At 35.1% G+C, this 13,337-nt stretch overlaps 1 protein-coding gene across 1 annotated transcript; it reads right to left on the bottom strand.

Moving 5' to 3' along the window:
* Positions 1-4,183: 4,183 nt before the first annotated feature.
* LOC115231551 lies at positions 4,184-4,636 on the bottom strand. Its single transcript, XM_029801553.1, has one exon. It carries the CDS (start codon positions 4,634-4,636, stop codon positions 4,184-4,186), a length of 453 nt encoding a protein of 150 aa, XP_029657413.1.
* Positions 4,637-13,337: the final 8,701 nt, after the last annotated feature.

Below are 13,337 nucleotides of genomic sequence, written 5' to 3'. Positions count from 1 at the left end.
AGCAAGGCGATCCTTTGGGCCCGTTATTATTTGCCCTTTCCGTGGATTTTATTGCCCGTAAGAATTTGTCGCCTCTGAATATTTGGTATTTGGATGATTGTACTATTGGTGGTCCGCCCGATATTTTGATAAAGGACTTGGAATCTCTAATCCCAGCTTTGTCATCCATTGGTCTCGAAATTAATTCTCTCAAATCTGAAATTGTAAATGTTAACATCGATTGTGTTAGTTTTCAAAACATTTTTTCTCAGTTTCGAGGCCTTTTGCCCGATCTGAGACATACTTCCACTGCTGATCTCGAAATCTTGGGTGCTCCGATCTACGACCAATCCGCCATTCGTATTCTTAATTCCAAGAGGAATGCCCTTTCTTCCCTTTGTGATAAACTTGCAGATATTGATCCCCACCCTGCTTATTTCATTCTCAAAAATTATCTTCTGATCCCGAAAATCAATTATGTCCTAAGGAGTTCCCGCTGCTTTTCTATTCCTATTGCCTTGGATTCTTTCGACGCTCTGGTGCGTTCTTCCGCTGAGAAGATTTTTAATGTCAAGTTTGATGACGTTGGTTGGTGTCAGGCCAAACTTCCTGTATCCTCTGGCGGTCTGGGGCTTCGCTCCGCGCTCGACCTTTCTCTTCCCGCTTTCCTTTCATCTTCTTCAGGATTGTATCTTCTTGTCCATAAGATTCTTGAAAAATCACCCGAATCAACTTTGGACTCTGATATCAATTCTGCACTCTTGCTTTGGAAGGAAAAGCATTTTGTCTTACCGTCAGAACGATCTCTCCAACGTGAATGGGACAAAATTATTTGTGAATATTACGTTGACTCGTTGGAGCGTCTCTTGGACCAGCACAGACTAGCTTGCTTCCGTGCCAGTCGCCAACCGTATTCTGGCTCCTGGCTTAACTGCCTTCCCACGACCCATTTGGATACCTGCCTCGACTCTGATGCCCTCCGTTTTGGAATATGCCTTCGTCTGGGATTACCGATTTGTAATCCCCACCCCTGCCGGTGTGGATCAACGATGGACACATACGGGCTCCATGCCCTTTCCTGCAAGAAAAGCGCAGGTCGCATACCTCGTCATTCGGCTCTTAACAAGATCATTCTCCATGCCCTCGAAAAGGCAGGGTATCCTTCTGTCCTTGAGCCAATTGGTCTTGACCGTGGTGATGGAAAAAGGCCTGATGGCTCGACGTTGTTCGCTTTCGACGCTGGTAAACCACTAGTTTGGGATGCCACGTGTGTTGATTCCTTCTCCAAGTCGGCCATCAACGAATCCGCCTCTCTGCCCGGGTCCCGTGCTAATAGGGCTGAACATACAAAATCCGAAAAATACCGGGGCTTGTTAGACGGCTTTTGGTTTTGGCCAATTGTTGTTGAGACTTCGTGCGTCTTTGGCACAAAGACAGTTGATCATCTAAAGAAACTTGGCCACCTCTGTTCTTTACGCTCCAAGGATCCTAGGGAATTTACTTTCCTAATCCAAAGGATCCTGTTGGCCGTTGTGCGTGGGAACAGCTGTTCCATCCGGCTTGCTGGCCGATTAATTTCTGATTAATTTGGCTTTCCATATTTTTTTAATAAATTAAAACAGAATTTGACATTAAATGTTATTTATTTTATTTTTTTTATTTTTAAATTTTTTTTAATTTATGAATTAACTACGATAAATTATTACGCACGTTATATTATTTTCTTTTGTTGTGCATGTTTGCAGTTAATTCTTATTTTATTCTTTCTTGCTTTTATGTTTAATTTTTACAATATTTTCGTTTTTTTATTTGTTTGACTATTAATTAAATTGATTACTGGTAAAATATCTTGTATAAAGTATATTTTGCGAGTGAATTTGTATTCATTTTATCAATTAATTAATATGCATTTATACAGACTTTTTTAAATTTATTTCTTTCTAACATTTTATTGTTTATTCTGATTTTTTTTATAATATTCGGATCTTTTCTACTATTCTGATTTTTTCTAATATTTTGATCTTCTATTATTTTTAATTAATTAAACTTCTCCTGGCAGAGAGGTATTTGTCGACAGTCTCTTTTATTCAGTTCATGATGATCAGTGCAAGCACTTTTCGAAGAGAGTGCCCGTTTGTACGTATCTAAAATAAAAAATACATTTATTCTTGTGTGTCTGATGATCGACGTCATCTTTTTAATCCATCTTGGATGAATCCAAATCTGCGAATAGGAATTCCGACAAGACCCATAGACAGTATCTTTAAGGAGAAAAAGCAGCTTGTCTCGACCTGGATGTCCATTTTTTAAATAGAGATTTTCAATAAAAAGTTTCTTTTCTTCTACTTCCTTGAGAGCAAAGGTACGTAGTAAGATTCCCGAAGTTTTGAAGTAAAAAATGTAATTTTTGGAGTCCGACAATCTAAATAACGATGCCGTTCTCCTAAAATTTGACTCATTCTGATTCTGAATCACTTCATCTGGCATTTCACCATCCTTAAGAAAGTATAAAGGGGCAAATATTAAAAAATTTTAATAGAAATTGACTTGAAAGGAATAAATCGAAATAAAATATAAAACGATGAAATTTAAAACTGTATAATGACAAAATTAAAGTTCATAAGAATTATTCCTTCATAATCAATTGAAATAAACCAATATAGAAAAACATAAAAACGACAACAAACTAAATCAGCGGTTCTCAACCTTTTTTAGACTGGGGATCACTTTTGCACTATAAAATTTTGTGGGGACCACCTTAAATAAAATAAACATTTTTTGGTATTAGCGCACAATTTTTGGCCTCGTCAGGGCCAGGTTTAGACATGTTCGAATATTTATTATAAAAATAACATGAACATTATGAAAATAACAGAAAATTTAATAGTAATTTAGTGAGATTTCTGATCTTGTTTGTTCAGAATAATTTTACTTATATTTCGTTTAGGAGGGTTTCCAGAGTGTCTAGACTCTAGAAACTTTCATTGCTTTATTCGACAAAATTTCATATTCCGTTCTTACATTCAACCAAAAAGAAATTAGCGGTTCTCTCTCAAATTTTTGTTTCAATAATGTATCGCATGACAATTCTATCAATTTCTTTTTCAAAAGTTGTCAATGCAAATTGATTATCTTCTTCATCAATAAATGGATTCTGTATCCATTCGAACATTTTACAGTCGAGATCTTTAAAATAGTGAGCAAAATGCTTCAACAAACAATCCAAATGTTCAGCAAATATGTCTTTGTTTGCTTCAATGTTCACTATGGCGCAAAAGGTGTTTAAAAGTGGAAACATGTCATAGATATTTTTTTGTATATTTGATTTCCATAATACCAATTTTTTCATAAATGCTTTTATTTTGTCCTTTTGAGAGAATAAATGTAGTTGTGGTCCCTGCATTGATTTATTCAATATACTCAATTTCCCAAAAATGTCAACTAAATAGGCAAATTTGACATTATTCAATATAATTTTCTAAAAAATGTTTCTGAAATACTTTTCGCGCCTCCCTTGACACGAGTCAACGCCTCCCTAGGGAGGCGCGCCTCCCCATTTGGAAACCTCTGGTCTAGAGTGTGCTGACGGTTTAGTTTCTTAATGAGTCGTTGTATTCTGGCACGTTCCCTCTTCAGTGCCTGTTTGTTATTATGATCGTTCTTGTTTTCGATTCTGAGCTTTAGATCCTTTTGCTCAACGATTATCGCCCGAACATTTGGGTGGCAGCATCTCCCAGACTGATTATTATTTGGTTGCTTGCCGATGTGCTCGTCAGCTGCCGTATGGATACCATTCATAATGGAATCCCATGTGTTCTTCGAGGAGAGACCTGTTCCTATACAAGAGATATAGCTCTCCAATGATTTTTGATAGTTTTCCCGAGTGAGGGAGGAGTACAACAGTTTTTCCGTGAGATATCTTTTCCTTGTACCAGATGGACGTCCTCGCGCGTTGAGGGGCGCGTGGCGTTTCTTGATGCAGAAACGTCCAACGACCATTTTATGATCACTGTCAACCCGAGATCCTCCATATGATCGGGAGTCAAATAAGGCAGCCTTATCGGCCTGTCGACAAAGAATATAATCGATTTGGTTGTAGATTGATGTAGGTTCACCAGCCCCATTTGTTCTACTTCCAGTCCATGTGGTCCGATGTCGTGCAGCGTGGCAGAAAGCCGTGTAACACAAAAATAGTGAGAAGGTCTCACAGAAATGGGCCAGAAAAGTGCCCACGGCCATATCTGCCAATAAACTGCTCGTCCCCAGAGCGGATGCCAACTTTGGCATTCCAATCTCCCGCGATGAATAGACTGTACGAATCCTCCAGACTTGTGAGTGTCCTAGCTAGCTCCTCGTAAAAGGAGTCTAGTTCGTCGAGATTCTTGGCAATCCTGCCACTTTGAGGGGCATAAACATTAATGATAGAAAGCATTCCGGATTTGTGTCCGGTACTTATTTGTAGTACAGATATTCGATCGATGACTCTCCAGCAGCGATGAATACAAGTAGATAAGTGTTTGTGTGCCACAAAGCCTTGGCCATAGTGTCCGCATTCAGAGGGCAGCAGAATAAGGCGATAGTCCCCATAGACTTGCTCATCCCCGAGTTTCACTTTGGTTTCTTGTAGACATCCAACCAAGATCCTGTATTTCTTCATGTCCTCACATGTTGTTTCCAAGTCGATTTAAGGCCTCTTACATTGAAAGACATAATAGATAGTTCGTATGATTGTTTTGCTTGTGTTATATCAGACATTGTGCAATAGACATTTTCAAACAATTCTCGACGGATGCTTAACAGATGGTTCCTGATAATTAACACTTCCAAAACTGAATTGACAGAGATAAAACGAATGGACACCAGAATTGGCGAAACATGGAGGAATGCCAACAAACTCGGCTCCCTACTTTGAGATAGTGAAGACATTTCTCGTAGAAAGATGCTTGCTACCGCGGCTCTGAGCAGAATACGTAAAAAATGGCTCCAAGCTTGGCCGATAAATCGGGCTCTCAGATCAAGGCTTTATAATGCATTCGTAAAGCCTGTTCTACTATACAACTCGTCAACATGGGGGATCTCGGACACTGAACTGAAGACTATAGACTCTTTTCACCGTAAAAAACTACGTCTCTTACACGGAATACACTGGCCATCAAAAATTAACAATCTATCTCTGTATAAACATTACCATGCCACGCCGTTGTCTCAAGAAATCGTTGGAGGCCGGTGGAAATTATTTGGCCATATTTTGCGAATGGACCCCAGAGCTCCGGCCAATCGGGCAATGGACGATTATTTCTCCGAACATGGAGACAAATATCGTGGAAGACCTAGATCAGGGGTGCGCAAGCTTTTTGGGTTTGCGGCCGCATAGCATTTTGTTTTCCTTCTCTTCCACGGCCGCACATTTTCTGCATTATTTTTTCGATATTAATATAGTAATTTTTTTAATTATTAAAAGTGAGCGCATAGGTTGCCCATTGTAATCGAAACCGAATGAGTTCTTAGACAGGAAATGCTCTCGTTCATCAGGGACATCATATTATTAAAATAAATAATTATTTCATGGACAAAAGATAAGAAAGAAGGAAAATTAATTAAAAGAAATGTATTATACAAGTTATTCTAACGACGGCCAGGATTTTTGTTTGGTCTTTACCTTGCAAAGATATATTCAAATTATTAATATATGTGAGTACATCAACCAGAAATGCTAAGTCAATTAAGAAATTTTTTTATCCAAAGGACACTCTTTTTGCTTTGATGAGTAAAAGATTGATATTTCTTTTCGTAAATCGAACACACGACATGCTGTTTCACCTTGTGATAGCCATCGAACTGTGCATGGTATAAAATGTCTTCAGCAGATATTTCACTACCGGAAAGAAATCTAGGTCCTAGATCCACTCTTCCGGCAGTTCTGGGGAGGGATCTCAAACTTCATGGCAAAAGTTTCAAAAACTGGGACGACCTAGAATCTTTGCGGGATCTCGCCCGCAACAGAGGGGCATAGACAAGGATGGTCAAGAAGATTGTTTCGCTTGGGACACGTGTGGGATTATAACTTCGTTCATGTTCCAACGGAATGTGTTATAATAATAATTAAGTATAACTTCTCTTTATTGCTTGCCAAAACGTGGACGTGATTCTTTCGGAGTACTCTTCTGACAACAAGGTCTATTTTATTGTACTCACTCGATTCGATCAGGCCAACGTTGATTGATGACATTAAATGTTATTTATTTTATTTTTTAAATGTTTTTAATTTATCGAATTAACTACAATAAATTATCACGCACGTTATATTATTTTCTTTTGTTGTGCATGTATGCAGTTAATTCTTATTTTATTTTTTCGTGCTTTTATGTTTTTATTTTATAATTTTTTTGTTTTTTTATTTGTTTGACTATTAATTAAATTGATTACTGGTAAAATATCTTGCATAAAGTATATTTTACAAGTGAATTTGTATTCATTTTATCAATTAATTAACATGCATTCATACAGACTTTTTTAAATTTATTTCTCTCTAGTATTCTATTGTTTATTTTGATTTTTTTATTATTTTGATTTTTTTATTATTTTGATCTTTTTATTATTTTGATCTTTTTGTTATTTTGATCTTTTTGTTATTCTGATCCTATTCTATTATTCTGATCCTATTCTATTATTCTGATCCTATTCTATTATTCTGATCCTATTCTATTATTCTGATTCTATTCTATTATTCTGATTTTTTAATACACTCAACCCTCTCAAATTGGCTATTTTTGGGTCTTTCAATTTTGTTGGTCAATTAGATGATAATTAGATGATAAAATCGATAATTTTTCAAAGAAACTACTTTAATATGTCATGGTCGGCTCATATGGGTGGGCGACACGTATGGCCCTACCCATTACATGCTTTTACATGGAAGAGCTTTATAAAATGTCAACGGTTTTAGAGCGGACCCGGTTTTTGGAAGGACCACAGAAAAAAATTGTATAAATCGTTTTATTTTATCCTGAAAATAGTTATATAATAAATTAGACCATGTTTAAATAATTTCTTAAGCTGTTTCTGATTTTATCATTGCTCACAAAACCAACATACCCTTCAAAAGTGCTTTTTAAATTTTAAATAAGTAATTTTATTTGAAAAAAAACCTAATTGATTCACGTTACATTTTTATACAGATTTATCATGTTACATTAGAAAATAATTCAAAAACAAATGTAAAATATGTGAAAAACCAATTCTTTTACTTTTTTGCTTTAGTGACTGGTATATATAAATACCAGTTCCTTTGATAAAACAGTCCTTGGATGAATCATTCCAATCCAAATGAATCAAAATCTTTCTTGTCAAAGCCTTGAAATTGTTCGGTGCCTACTTCTTGCGATTCTTTGACCAAATGTTAAATTTGCGCTTTTTTCGTCATTTTTTATTATATAATGTGACAGGTCGAAAATGAGATACGGTTGAATACGAGCCGTTAAAAAAATCGATAGTCAATATACCGATAAAAAAAGCCAATTGACAAAATGGTTAACAGCGCGTACTAATGATTGAACCTTTAATCTTTTAAAAAATGAAGTTTTATATCTAAACCAAGTTTGCTTTAAATTAGTCAAATTATTCACAACATTAGCAAATTATAATTTACATCATTTTAATTTTTGATAATATACATTTCATTGATAGGCGGAAAGTATGTATAAAAAGGAGAAGGAAAGAGGCCACGCAGCCCCCAATGAGAGACGCTGAAACAGCCATTGGGTCTTGCGAGTGTCCTTCATGTACACAGATCAGCGATCCGAGCCATCTGACAAAAGAATTGATTGAATTTTGATTAAACAGAAAAAAATTGCTGAACAACTTTTCTTGATCATATTCGGAAATAATTTAAGAAGATCTTTGTTCCTGTTATCACTTAAATAATCTTATTTAAATTAATTTGTAAGAAAATCTTAGTACATAAACTGGTGTACAAGTTTGCTTTAAACTAGTCAAATTATTCCCTACATCATTTTTATTTTTGAAAATATAAATTTTATTGAATTAAATTTCGATTAAGCTATTCTAGCCTCGCTAAGTCTCTGCTATTTTCTTGAATCACAGTACCATCTTCTGCTTCGAGATCAACAATTCCTGTGGCAGATACTCCTCTAACATAATATGTGGATGTATCAATGTGCTCATTTAAGGCAATTTTCCGTGTTTTTTTATTATTGTCAAGATACACCCTCCTGACAACTCGATCGCCGATGTTAAAAATGGAAATATCATTCTTCCAGGTTCTTTTTCCTAACATTTTTCTTTCGGCATGGTCTGAATTCGAAATTGCTTTCGTTCTCGTGGTTTCATTCGATGACCAAAACCATGCAAGATATTCAGTTGCTTCACTTTGTGTTTCTTTATTCCCCGAATCAATTTGGTGGAATATTTCATTCATTTCGTTTTCTGAGTAGTGATTATTAACGGTGTCATCGGCAGAAGCTCCAAACATCAATTCGAATGGAGCGTGTAAAGTGGTCGAATGCTGGACAGAATTATACGAACTTGTAATTTCTTCGATGATATCGATCCATCTGAAATTCAAATTCTTTGAAAAGCACGTAGAAGAAATCATGAACTTCAATGTCTGATTCAGCCGCTCTACTTGTCCCTGCACCCATGTACACCTAGGACGCCCTCTGACGTGTTTTATACGATATGTTGAGCATAAATCGAACATTTTTCGTTTACGAATTCCTTGTCATTGTCTGTGTGCAAAATGGTTGGTTTTCCAAACATCAGAATTATACTTTTTATTGCACTTGACACCTCCATGGCCGATTTAGTCTTTAGAGGTCTTGTCCAACAAAATTTAGAAAAAGAATCCAACCCAACCAAAAGCCAGCAAAAATTGTCATTGGCATTTGAATAATGCCGTAGATCAACTAAATCAAAAATATATCTGATATTAGAGTAGATAACTACTACCTTTCTCTGACTGTATATGCTCTGATAGGTGTTATACTTGGTCGAGTGTTCATAAGTCGTCTTGCAAGACATTGTGGACAAGACCTGAGAACAAGCATAACTTCATCTCTGCAAGATCCATAGACTAAATTCTTTAAAAGAGAAAGAAGTCTATCACGACCATGATGTCCATTTTTGAGGTGAACATTTTCAATAAATATCCTCTGCTGTTCATCCTCTTCCACAGCGAACACATGCAAAAGAATTCCACTTGTTTTGAAAAAAAATAATTGATCCGGCGGGGAGTCTATTAATCTGAATAAGGATGTAGTTCTTATAAAATTTCGCTTCTCCTTTAGCAAATTGGATGGTATAATTTGATATTTCAGATAGGTTATAATTTATTGCTTTTGTAGCAGATTAAAACGGACAACCTTCATAACAAAAAAAAACTAACGTGAGGAAAAATCTATTACTATTCTATCTGACGTAAACCGTTAAGAAAACAAACATTTGTGAAAAATTTAGAATTATTAAAATTACAAATCATTATAAAGGTATTAATTAATTGATTAATTTTTTCATTAAAAAAATATTGACGATTTTTTTAACGGCTCGTATTCAACCTGGGCTCGTATTCAACCGGTCACTTATAATAACGTATCTCACAAGAAATTGCCATTCCATCTTATCCTCTGCTGCTAATTAAATACTATGAAAATCGAGAATAGTATTAATTTTACTATAAACATTTTTATTACAGATATAGAAGTTAATTTATGGAATTAATTAAGAAAATTTAACCGGTCCGAAGTGAACCCCGCCAACATAATTGACGTTGCGTTGCCTCTCACGATAGGAACGGAGATCAACTGGAGAAGCCACCGGGTCTCACGTGTATCGTGGCTTTTTAATGTGGCTAAGCGTCCAAGCTTCTTTAGGAAGCGAAGCGATTTCCCACTTATTCCTCCAGTTGTCTCGACCACAATCGGACAGAACACGAATCGATCCGCAGCGCTTCATATTTTCTCTCCTTCGCCCTCATCGTTTTTTTTGCGGCATACAGTCTGTCCACTGCGCTCCCGGCAATGTTGGACGGGCAGTGAGTGTCCACACAGGTTGCGTCCTAGACTAGGGGTTTCCCCTCTTCAAATGGGAAAATTGTGATCTAATCAGGACGTTTTCCATCTCCTCGGTCAAGCCCGACCGGTTCAAGTACGGCCGGGTATCCTGCAGACTCCAGGGCTCGCTTGACAATTTCGTTGATCGCCTTGTGTCTTGGAAATCGTCCTGCACTTCTTCGACAAGAGAGAGCATGGTGTCCATAACAATCGACGGTGGCCCCACACCGGCATTTGTGAGTACTAGTAAACTATAAATCAAATAAAACAATGATTTTTAAAATTCAAAAATTAATCATTCAACAAGTCTACCTGAAAACTAAACTCAATATTTTATGAATTTATTATTAAATTTTCTAACATAAATCAAAATATTCAAATAAACAAAGATTTTTTAGTTTTCTTTGAATCAAGAATGTTGATTTTACATCCAAAAAATATTCTTATATAAATGGACTAGTAATCTACTTATCTCTGTTCTAATACTAATTTCCTATTCTTTAGGTGATTAAATTATCACCAATATTTGATTATTCTTGGGCAATTATGAATATAAATCCAATATGATTACATTCATATTCCTTACCATAGCTAAATTTATAATATTTAATCTCGTTTATAAATATATAGACCTTCTTATAGAATATATAATATGACCTTCTTGCAAACGAGCTTGGGCTGATGCACAGATGCAAGGTCCTTATCATTCCTTTTGTGATGACATGGGAAGGAATTGTATCTAAGTACCACAAGGGTTATCTCAGGCAGTTGGGAGTCGATAGGTACATTCAGGCCTATATGCAGTCCACTGTCCTGAAGAGAACTCTAGAGAGTGCATCTGTTGATGCACGCAGATCCAGCCCCCTAATGCCACATGGGCAGAATTGTCGGCTGGAAAATGCTCTCACAGAGCTATTCCTTCGACCAGAAGCAGAAGAGGCTGGTCTCCAGACTTCAGATGCGGACGGGTCGTCGGATTAGTTTAGTTAACTATTTTATCTCTGGTTTTTTGTTAATAAAGTGTGTTACGTAAGACTATGTTTGTTGCTTTTTAAACGTTTATCTCTTTTAAAATTAAATTAATTTGTGATTAGTATTTTTATATTTTCTAGTATATTAATATTTAAAAAAAATTGACTTATAATTTCTTCAAAAAATCGTAAATAAAATGTCACCGGCTGGATAATGCCCTGGGTTGGATAATGCCCTCTCAACATTATTTTAAAAAAATAAATATTTTTTCAAATTAATTTTGATTAGATTTTTTAATGTTCTATATTGCAGATTTAGTGGATTTAAGAAGGTATGCTAGCCTTAATAGCGATAATGGATGGGTATTTTTTTGTATAAATTGTAGTTGGTTGTGGTTATAGACTCATTTTCTAAATTCGCAGTTGTAAAACTTGCCAGGCGGAAATCAGCGGAGGAAATTACTAGAAAATTAGAGAACATTTTTTACATGATTGGTCCCCCATTTATTCTACAGACGGATAATGGGAAAGAATTTAAGAACAAATGTATGGAAACAATGTGTAATGATCTGAAAATCATACATATAAGTGGACGCCCTAGAGCACCATGGATTCAGGGTCAAGTAAAAAGGCAAGTTATTTGTAAATTTATCTTTAGATTCAATCAATCGATCAAAAGGTGGATTAGCTCAACTAGTGCCTCAAATGGGTCTTTTGGAAGCTATAAAGACTTCTATCAAGAAATTGTTTATAAATATAACATGTCGAAGCATGAAACGACCAAGAGGACACTTTTCGAAATTTTTATGCGAGGAAATCATTTAATCTCGAAGGAAATTAGATCGGCGTTGTTGTCATTTGATGGAAATGAAGCGGTTGAATCAAGTCAATCGGAGATAATTGGATCCGATTATTTGGAAAACGAGGACGATTGTTTGAATCAACAAAGTGTGTATGAAAGCCATGTTCTCGCCGGAGAAAAAATGAAAAGGAGGCGGAAATGGAAATTTGATGAAGATTTAGCAGTAGGAGATAATGTCCTACTGAGACATGATATTGATGCGAATCCAAATAACCGAAAATACCCCCTATACGATCAGATTGATTCCACTATATATGAAATATCGGAGGTTGATAAAGACCAGTGCGTACTTAAAGATCTTAATGACGAATCATCAAAATATGTACACAAAAGTCGTATAAAAAAAATATGACTCTTATAAAAAATTTTTATATAATAAAAATTCATGAATTTTTAATATTTATTTTTAAATGGTAGACCTAAAAAATTGTATAATTATAATAAAATACGTTATTGATTCGGAAAAATTGGTGATGCCGGTTTTTGCCGACTCTTTGAAAAATTCTTTCAATCAAAAAATTGAGAAAAAATTGAATAAATCGACTTAATTCCATTATCAAGTTATTTTTAATTAATTATCAGGTTATTTTCGTTTGATTTTAAAAAAAATTTTAAGGGGGTATTATCCAACCCAGGGCATTATCCAGCCTGTGACATAAAATTCGTCGGAATAGCCAGATGGTCATAGGTCTTGATGAAAATCTGTCCCTGCTTTTACGAAAAAGCACACGTGCATGGTTGTCGACTGATCGCAGTCACTCGCCCTCCAGTTCTGTAGATAATCAATCGTTTTCCGTGATTCCCTTAGTACTAAAGCTGACGTAAGAAGTTTCTGTTTCTGTCTCCTTTTTGGTCACCTCAATGCTTGTTCTTTTCTTATTTTTTAAAAATATTTTTTAAAAACGGATTGTTCATTTTAATGAGATTATTATTATTTAAGCCAAACAAAATCACCGTCTTAACCATTAACTAACACGTTCAGATAAAAATTGAAAGAATTCAAATGAGGGTTCGACACTTTTACAAATTTCCCAAACTTATTATTTATATATTTAATTATTTGTTTATAAATAACTTTTATTGTAATTAGATAACCACGTTGCAACTTACAATGCTTTTGTTGTGGATTCAACAAATTTTGTTTTCTTAATAATTTTATTTTTTTGTAGTTGTGCTTTATCACTTTTATTTATCACTTTTTATTCTTGTATATTAATGGTTAATGTATGTATTAAAATCGATTAAATATATTGTTGACTTACAGAATTCCTTATAGTATTCGATATTCTGTAATATAATTGGTTTTATTTTGACAATAATTTAATCTTTTTAATGCTAACGATTTAATACTTTTTGGATATTTTCCAAAACCCTATTTTTTCGTATTTTCATGTTTATTAAGATTTTAATTGGTACCTGGCCCTTTCTTAAATTTATTTTCATCATTTTGAACGCACA

This window comes from Octopus sinensis, unplaced genomic scaffold, assembly GCF_006345805.1.
Source record: "Octopus sinensis unplaced genomic scaffold, ASM634580v1 Contig18731, whole genome shotgun sequence".
NCBI classification, from domain to species: domain Eukaryota; kingdom Metazoa; phylum Mollusca; class Cephalopoda; order Octopoda; family Octopodidae; genus Octopus; species Octopus sinensis.
Note: the sequence above shows the minus strand (reverse complement) of the source record. Positions and strands in the feature narration are given on the sequence as shown.